The sequence below is a fragment of the Neolamprologus multifasciatus genome, chromosome 20, assembly GCF_963576455.1.
Source record: "Neolamprologus multifasciatus chromosome 20, fNeoMul1.2, whole genome shotgun sequence".
Taxonomy (NCBI): Eukaryota; Metazoa; Chordata; class Actinopteri; order Cichliformes; family Cichlidae; genus Neolamprologus; species Neolamprologus multifasciatus.
Genome location: NC_140458.1, coordinates 9,955,016 through 9,964,542, shown reverse-complemented (window position 1 = coordinate 9,964,542; position 9,527 = coordinate 9,955,016). Strand labels below are relative to the sequence as shown.

At 39.4% G+C, this 9,527-nt stretch overlaps 1 protein-coding gene across 1 annotated transcript; it reads left to right on the top strand.

Annotated features, from left to right (window-relative positions):
- The first annotated feature begins 2,179 nt into the window (after nucleotides 1-2,179).
- On the top strand, nucleotides 2,180-8,359 carry slc60a1b (solute carrier family 60 member 1b). The gene is made up of 10 exons (XM_085146362.1): nucleotides 2,180-2,972; nucleotides 3,071-3,269; nucleotides 3,507-3,749; nucleotides 3,881-4,041; nucleotides 4,196-4,319; nucleotides 4,460-4,633; nucleotides 4,786-4,933; nucleotides 5,029-5,099; nucleotides 5,244-5,364; nucleotides 5,495-8,359. Exons 1-10 carry the CDS (start codon nucleotides 2,743-2,745, stop codon nucleotides 5,602-5,604), a joined length of 1,581 nt encoding a protein of 526 aa, XP_085002488.1. The 5' UTR covers nucleotides 2,180-2,742; the 3' UTR covers nucleotides 5,605-8,359.
- Nucleotides 8,360-9,527: the final 1,168 nt, after the last annotated feature.

Sequence of the window (9,527 nt, the reverse complement as noted above, 5' to 3'; positions counted from 1 at the left end):
GAAAAAAAAAATCAAGGTGTTGCAATGAGCGGTCAATGTCCAGACCGCAAGCGGCTTGAAACGCTGTGGCAACACCTTGAGACAGCTGTGCATAAACGAATCCCAGCAAACCTCAATGAATGGAAGCAACACTGTAAAGAACACTGGGCCAAAATCCTTCCCCAATAATACAAGGGACTGAAAGTCATACAGAAAGCACTTGCTTCAAGTTATTGCTGTTAAAAATGGATGTACAATGTTTCACACACTGCTTCTACATGTCGTTAAATTAATATTAAACAAGTAATTTAAGTAATTTTAAAACCTGGCATAAAGCAGATGATTTTTTATTGACCCTACATGCAATGCAATACAAAAAAATAAAACAATATACGATTGAAATGAGCCATTCTGCACTGCTGATTCCTTTTAAAGTATATTCCAGTGCAAATAGAAATGAACTTTACATCTTTTTTAAATGTTGGCATTTCTTCTAGTACTTGTCTGAGATTTTTAATTAGAAGATCTGATACCTTTTTTGCCACAGGCAATGTGAAAACTTGAAGGCTGCAGTCAAAATACACTCACAAGAGACTTTTCAGTGAAGTGGGAGAGATCTTATGTTTGGCAGTCTAATGTTAATTAGATGGGATTAGGTTGCAGTTTAAAAGCTCATAAAAATATATATTTTTGTGGTTAAAAAAATGTATTAAAAGCAATTTTAAACCAAGAGAACGTGCATGTGAACCGGCTACACAAGTATACATTTTTAAGGCAATATAAAGGCAGATGAAGTATCTCTTCCTAAACTAACCAGGGTAAATAATAATTTAATTCAAAAGTAGATGTCATGCTTCAGTAACCAGAAACTGCTGTTTATTTTTAACACTCCCTGACATGCCTCTAAGATAATGTTAGTTGACAATTACCAAAAGAAGCTGCTGTATCTCCAGAAGAGGAAATGGATGTTAATGAATGCCTGCACGTATTTCTTATTTTAAAGTAACTGACCTTCATCTCCATGTCGAAGACAAATCAGTTACACATCTTACAGGGGCTAACTGTGAATCTTAATTACAACACTGTGCAGAAAGGTACAGCTACAGAAAAATGTGACTGTTTGTGAATGTTCTATATAAGAGGTGCAAAGACAACAAACACAAAGAAAAGAATCAAGATTTATTTTTTTTGAAGATGAAGACATCTTCAAAAAATGACTGAAATGACTGAAATAATGCATGCATCACAGTTTTGTGTTCATGGGGAAATGCAGTCACTGTAGATGAAAATAAACATTCAAATGATATACCAGATGATGTGCTGATTACTGATTGAATAAAATTGGACTAAAAAATACTACAAATAAATACATTTTTAAAAAAAGTTTTTAGTATGTGAATATATAGTTCAGTAAAGTACTCCTAGTATCTTTTACTGCACCAGTGCCTGTTATAAAACCCACGATTAAAGTTGAACAGAGTCAGTTTTAATGAAAAACCAGTGTTAAATTTGCCTTCGCATTTTACAACCTTGCCGGAAGCCCATATTTGGTCACAACTAGTAGAGATTTGCTTCTTTTATGCAATCATTATAGGGATTAGCTATTAACTCCATTCATCCCTCCATTCATTTTCTTTCGCTTATCCAAATGTATTAAGTCCTTTATTTTATTCATACACCTCAAGGTTAAGTACTTCAACAGCTGACTCATCGCACTTCATTACTGAATTCAGATTGGGGTTTTTTTTTTAAATCCCAAAAAACTCTCCCAAAAATCGAAATCTTGTTGGAGCCTAAAAGTGCAATTTGTCTGCTAGTTTCTCTGCAGGTTGACATTAGTTCATTAGTGGAGGCCAAGGTAAAGACTGCACACATTAACTATCCCTACTTGCCATCCTGAACGTTATACTGGGCCGGCACTACTGCCAATATGTTCAAAGTGCTGCACAAAAAAGGGGCAATGATTAAATTAACAGTCAAAAATATTTCATACTGGAATGAAAGAAAAAGTAAGTAAGCTTCAGTATCCTGTGACAATGAATGTCTGAAAAAATCCATCAGACTAGACAAAGTGTGCCAGTGAACTAATAGTTATAGGCATATTTATATAATATTGCTATAGACTATATATTGACTTTTTTTTTTTTTACTCAATTCTAAACAAAAATTATGTTTCTTAAAGATTTACAATACAATTTAGAAGCCTGAATGGATGGAGAGTGACATTGTCTTATTAATTATAGATACAGAGATTTTATAACCAACAAATACTATAGGCCTATTTGCAGTGGGCAAAAATGACAGTTGGCCAAAACACAATTTTTGTTTTGTTAACATTTTATATCATATTGTGATGTTTTTATTACACAAACTTCTTTTGTAATGTGTCTGAGGTTTCCAGGTGTCAAACAAAAGACAACTTGTCAGTGAGACACACATGTATAATTGCTTCCTGAGTGACACATTTTCGTCCGTTTTCAATGCTAATCATTGACACAATTCAAGTGGGGGATATTTTTGTCGGAAGAATCTCCACTTCATCCATTAACTCGAGAGGACATCCTTTCCTGTTAAGCAATACAAAGTGGTTAGGGCTTAAAGCTTTAAAAAGGATCAAGAAACTCATTATGTTGCAGCAAGTATCCACGGAAACTCTGTGAAGCTGCTTTCCCATAACGCGTATGCAAAACTTGGTTCTAAAAGGAAAAAAAAAAATCTTCTTGAAAGTGTCACTGAGCTACATCAATTTTTATTGAGCCCAAGATGTTTCTGGATGAGCGGATTGTAACTCTGTTCAAAAGGAATGCCCATCACACACTCACTTACTGGAGTGTTTTCTTCAGCTTTGGACTCTGCATTGCTTTTCTTGGACCCACGATTTTAGACTTGCAATGTCAAACAAACTCAACACTTAGTCAGATCACCTGGGTGTTTTTTGCCCAACAGTTCTGCTTATTGATTGGCAGCTCTGTCGGTGGTATTTTCAAGAGAACGTAAGTATCGCAATCTCGCATCTAGAGTCTGTGCTGTCTTATAAAAGTCTTGAAGGCCTGCATAAATGACCTCTCGTTCTCTCTTTTCTTTTTTAAAGGTTGTTGACCGCTCTTGCGGCCTTATTTTTTTCTGCTCTTGTCATCTCTGTAATATTTGCCATCATCCCTCTGTGCAATAATGTCCTTGTTTTGGCCATTGCCATGGCTGTGTCTGGTTTGGCAATGGGTGTCATTGACACTATCGCTAACATCCAACTGGTGACCATATATCAGAAGGAATCTGCCGTTTTCCTACAGGTGAAAAAGTACCGACATGATCAAAATACTGAAATTCAATGAGCCAATTCAGATGTGTTTGCTTTGTCTGTCAAGTATTATCGAGATATTATATAGAGACAATGAGAGAATATTTGCAATAGAATATTTGCAATAGATTCTCAATAGGAGTGCACTGTGAAGTTAGGTGCTAGTAATATACTGTGTTCTTCAAAAACTGCAGTAAGTAATGTCCTTGGCCTTTCTACTTTTTTGCAGGCTCTTCATTTTTTCATTGGGTTTGGTGCCCTAGTGAGCCCACTGATTGCAGATCCTTTCCTCTCAGAGACAGGCTGTGGGAATCACACAGGGAATGAGACTGAGGTCATACATCATTTCAGAAGCATGCTGAGAAACAGTCCAATCGTAGAGCACAGCATACCTCTGAGCAACCTGTCCCATGGGGTAGAGAAAGAGGAGTCCAGTGTGCACTATGCTTTCTGGATCATGGCACTTCTTAATGTAAGAAGCTGAACAGATGTACATTGAATGAGAGGAGCAGGGTTTTGTTTGTTTGTTTGATTGTTTGTTATTGTATGATTATTGTTTCTTGAAATAAGGGGGAAAAAAGTTGTATATTTTTGTACTTTCAGCTGCCTGTGCCCATTGCAGTCCTATATCTGATGTATCGAGAGCAGCTGATCCCATGTTGCCCCAGTGGCACGCCACGTCTTTTGGACAAGGATGAACTAGCAATGGAGAGCCAGCAGGGGGCCGAGGGCCCAGCTGTGGAACAGAATGAACATGAAGCTGGGGGTAAGGATATAGACGGAAAGATTTTTGCACTGGGACTATTTTAAAGTGGAAAAATACACAATTTTCATGATTTTCCAACCAGTTTGGATAAAAAACAAAGGAATGAATTGCACTTTGTGTGCACCAATCTGTCATTTTGTGACTTTTTGCCCTGTTACAGGTCATGGGAGTATCTTTAGCTGCTGTCAGAATGATAACCTGCGCGAGCTGCCTTTATCCTTCTTTATGATTCATATTCTTGGTGGGATGGTGCTTTTTATGACTGATGGTATTGTGGTGAGTGAGGAGTGCAGATAAATGACATGGTGTTCATTTCACCTAATATTTTACACATAGTTTTATGTGTGCTTACAAAAATTGCTCCACATAAATCCCAGAGAGTAGAGCACATGAAAGAACATCGATTTTCATTGCAGGGTGCATATGCCGGCTTTGTGTACACCTACGCTGTGGCACCACCGATGTCCTTGCCTCATAAGACGGCTGGTTACCTGGCCAGTATCTTTTGGGCAGCTATTACTGCTGGACGTTTGCTGTCCATACCACTCTCATATCGTTTCCAGCCTGTGAAACTACTCATATTCAACCTGGTAAGGCCAATAAAAAATTTAGAGGGCCATCATCACATCGTATTGCATACATAATAGAAATAAAATACGCTGTAAATATCAAACACTTGGTGATATATTAATGCTAAATGGAGCATATTTCCTCTTCTTTGTTTTTTGTTTGTCTTTTACAGGCAGGAGCTATTGTTACTGTGTTGATGCTGCTCATTTTCTACACCAGCAGCATCTTTCTGTTTGTCGGGACCTGTTTATGTGGCCTCTTTCTGAGCAGCATATTCCCTTGTATGCTTGCCTACACTGAAGACATCCTTGACTACCAAGGTAAGATGAAGTGTTATCTGCGCATTAAGAATAACTCAGCAGTAGAATGAGTGCAAGAGGCGAAGTAATAAACTATGCATGCATTTTTTTTACAGGTTGTGCAACTTCTGTCCTTGTGACAAGTGCAGGGATGGGAGAGATGGTAATGCAAGTTCTTGTTGGCTCAGTAAGTGTGATGACTATCTTCATTATTAAAGAGAGAATGTGCAGAAGTTGAAAAATGGGCTTTTAATTGCAAAGAAAGAAAAACAAGCCCAGTCGAGATTTAAGATTCATGTTCAGGAGTTAAATTTTGCTGTCTCATCTGCAGATTATTCAGACTGAAGGCAGCTACAGCTTCCTGCTGTGTGGAATGATAATTGCCTGCATTGGTTTTATCCTCTTTATTGGTCTCTTGCTGTTCCATCGAATGCACAGAAATTACCTCACAGGTACAGCATCAGCCAGAATCCTCAGACACTCCTTTGAAATAAATAATTGTGGGTGTGCTGAAAGTTTGTTTGTTTGTTTGTTTTTCTTTGCTCATCAACCCCCTCTCCAAACCCTATGCCATCCAAACAGGAACCTCAAAAAAGTCAGCCATGGTGGAGGAGCCAGCAACAGAGCAGAACGGGGCAGTCAAAACAGAACAGATAGACAACGAAGAGAATATTCAAGAGAGCTCGAACTGATGTGTATTTAACCGCCGACTGGTAGAGACTGAGTATTGCGGTACAAAAAGTTCATCAAACAGTGTGTGCAAGTGTATCTTTTTTTGTGTGTTTTTGCAAAGCAGTACTGTTTTAGATGACAGTCTGGTCTCTTAGATTGTCTTTATAAATTACAACCTGCATTCAGCAAATTGTGTTTTATTCTGTTTATATTGCATTTACAATGCAAGAATTATGAATACAATTTTTTTTTTTAAATCTGACAAGTACACAAGTTATTTTGATGCAGTTAACTGACTCTAAATGTTTATTTTTGTTTGCCCTTAAAACACCAGCCCCAGGTTTTATATTGTTTAACATCCATCCAACATGAGGACTAGTGACCAAATGTCAAATTGAGTCATCCAGCCTTTGAACAGTTAGTCAATCTGTAACAAACCAGAACAGAAGCAGCAGCAAGAGCTTGGTCTTTCTACTGCTGCAGTTGGCAAACAGTTCGACAAGTCCCAAGTACATGTTATTAACCTTACTGATCCAGAACCCACTGTCCACGCCACTGATCAACATCAGAAGAGCTTCCACCACTGGCTCCATTAGCTGTGTTCATTCTGATTATTAGTGAAGGGGACTTGACTGGGGTCAACAGGCTGGAAAACTTCACAAATAAATAGTTATTGTTAAGATAGTTCTGCTTATGCCTCTGGATTTGTAGGGTGAGAGAGCGAGGAAAACCAAACCCAGCTTACACTTTAACAGAGCAAAGTACATCCTGCACAGATCAACACAAGTTCCTATAGACATTGATTCCGTAATATATTTTCTTCCACATTTGGGCTGTTTTTGAGGAGATTAATTGTTGTGTACTTTCCTTAGCTATTAAAATTGAGTTATGGGGTTTGTAGTCATCCATAAAAGTAGTTCATACTATGGCATCTCCAAACTTGCTCTTTGTCAGCAAGTCAACCTTCAGGTGACCAGCAGGGAGCGATATAGACAGCATCATTATCATGATTAAAAACTTTATCTGGAAAATGTGAGATGAAATACAGCTAATCAAAAACATTTGTTCTTCCTTCCTATTGCAAAATGACCCTATTGCAAAATGGCCCTTCCTATTGCAAAATGGGAAGCAGATTTATGAGTCAGCTTAGACCAAAACGTCCTGTTTCAAATATGCTTAAAAACTTTTAAATTGATTAGAAATCCCAGTCTACAATTAATACAAAAAAAAATACTACATAGAGCGCACTATACAGGTCAACGGATGTTCAAGATGGGCTTTACGTCTACCAGCAACTGCCCACACTGTCAAGGCAATACACTAGACAACTACATCCACGCTTTTTGGTTCTGTCCACCAGTTCAGAAGTTTTGGCACGGGATATGTGAAGACTTACCAAAGTGTCTGAAATGTAACATTCCAACCTCCCCTCCAGTGTGCTTGTTGGGCAACTTGGATGATGTCACTACAGAAATGAATACAGTCCGCATGGTTTTCACTGCGGTATGCATTGCTAAGAAAATGAACTGGAAATGAACTTGAAAAAGAAAAATAATACTAATTCTGACCAATATAGAGACCATCTAATAGATCACATGAGTCTTGATATAGCTTCTGCCACCACATTAGATCAGTACCTCTGGGCTCCTTTTATCAGCTCCATCCCCTAGTAGGGGTGGGGGGTTGTAGTTTCGTCCCACCTTTGCTATTGTGGTTGATGTGGGGAGTAGGGAAGGCCTTAGGGCTTGTGGGGCTGTGGTCACGACCTGGTTAGGGGCACTAGTGGCTCTTGGATGGTGTTTTTCTGGTGGCTGCATGCAGCAGGGCTGGGGGAGGGTCTGTGCTGGCGGACATAAGTTACTGGCCTGGTAGTCTGGCTGCCCCTGGGTGGGTCTTTGGCGGGCATGGGGCCTTTGGAGTTCTGGGGGTGCTCCGCCTCCGGTCTGGGGCTTTGGCTGGGTCTTGGGGGCTTGGGTCCTAGTTGTTGTGTCACCAAGGTTGCGTGCAGGTGTGTGCACGGGGGCTCAGCCCTGGCGCAGGGGGCCTCTGGTGCATCGGGCGAACTGGGGACCTCTTCAACTGGCAGGGAGGTTATTACATCCTTGCATGAGTTCTCTACTCTCCAGGAGTTCACCCTGCAGGTGGGGGAAAGATATAGGAGAGGTGGTCCTCCGTTGGTCCTCCTTGGGCTCTCGCGCTCTGGGGGCCTCTGGATCTTATCCATGCCTGCTTCATGCCCTGGGGGACGGCGCTATGGCTCTCCACAACCTCTAGCAGATCGTAACATGCAGAAACCTTTTAAATACAAGCACGCCTGTCCACACAACTATGCACACAGGTGTACACACAGGTGCTCACAGACACAAACTACACCTTTCTTGGCTGCTGTCTCAAAGCACATTGTGCGCTGTTGGTCTTGGGTGCTGCACAACAACATTCAAAATGTAGTATTTACTCTTACTTACATTTATTTAGGTTATTGCAGTGATGTTGTGTGTATTGTGTTGCTCTCTTTTTGGTTGTTTTCTCTTTTTTCTCTCTCAACAGGTGATCCAGGTGATTTTTTTTCTGATTTTTTTTAAGTGCCGTCTCTCGCTCATCTTCCCCTCTGTTTTTCTTTCCCTCCCTCTCTTTCTTTCTCCCTTTACTATCCCCCAGTCATGTTTGTCCCATCTGTAATAACTTAAAATAAAATAAAACAAAATACAATAAATAAATAATATTAACAAAGGTCAATCAAATGGACCAATGCAGCAAGGCCGTGATGATCCACTTGGTAAATCCGTTGGGCATCTTTCTTGGCCTTCAGACAACAATTTTGATGGCTAAAGAACCAAATGGGACAGGCAAGAGAATTTCCTCCTATATGGCAAAGATAAATTCTTCACACTTAATATATGAATATCCTGAATACGTATAGGTTATGGAGATTAGACCATTTTAAGTTAGTTCAGTAACTCATCACAGCCAAAAACTGCCCTGACAAATGAAAAATAAGTATTCTCTGTGTGTCTGTACTCTTGATCTGGAAGTTCTTGATGATGTCATAGCCTATGGATATGCTATGGTTTTTCTTTGTAGTCATATGGCAAATCCCGAGGCTGACTCCATACTTCAGTTACTTCATCTGTCAAAGACTCACAGATTCGTGCTGTCACAAAGCAGGGCATCAGTGACAGCATGAAATGTCATTAGTTATTTAATCAGGAGTGTGTCTTACTTTAAACAACCAACTTATTCTGAGGCCGTGCATGTGCTTTTGTATATATAACTGCAACTATATCTTACAGATACTGTGTGTGTGTGTGCGCGTGCGTGCGCTTTACAAAACACCCATTTTCAATGAAGATTTTCGAATACTCACCACAGCTAAATAGCCACTCTTATCCTAGGAGCATTTGAAGTTACTGTACTCACAAACCATAAAATTCATATGTCATAATATTAATATCCAGGGCCTTAGTGGTGAAAAACAAGACCTTACAATGGCAACAGGTTTAGGTTAATTATTTCAGGGTCCAGGAGTTCATTTTTAGAGCCATTTCATTCAACTACAATCCATTATAATGCTTCAAATGCATACTGGCCACGCTTGTCAATATGAGAAGCAGAATCAATGGTGTCCTTTCCAGCCAACACAGCAGCAGACATAAGAAGACAAGCCTTGTTGCACTGCTTGGTCTCATTCTAAAAGTCAGGTTTCATCTCCCATTGAATGTCAGCAGATATCAAATATTTAGTGCTGAACTTCAGATTTCATGATTTTTAATATGTTCAGGTGGTGAGCTGGACACCCCGTGGGGTTTTATTGTGGCATTTTGTCACACTGCTATCAGGTACAGAATTATTTAAAGCTTACTGACACTAAAAGTACAAGTGGAGTTGAAGACTAGACACTCCAAATAAACAGATAAATAAATAATGTTATAATAACTCCAGGAAA

Bases quoted from the DNA above. Each gene is read 5' to 3' on its own strand.
- slc60a1b (XM_085146362.1), top strand. From the start codon at position 2,743: ATGTTTCTGGATGAGCGGATTGTAACTCTGTTCAAAAGGAATGCCCAT. The intron at 3,750-3,880 runs GTAAGAAGCTGA...TTGTACTTTCAG, and splicing joins GGATCATGGCACTTCTTAAT to CTGCCTGTGCCCATTGCAGT. The intron at 5,100-5,243 runs GTAAGTGTGATG...TCTCATCTGCAG, and splicing joins TGCAAGTTCTTGTTGGCTCA to ATTATTCAGACTGAAGGCAG.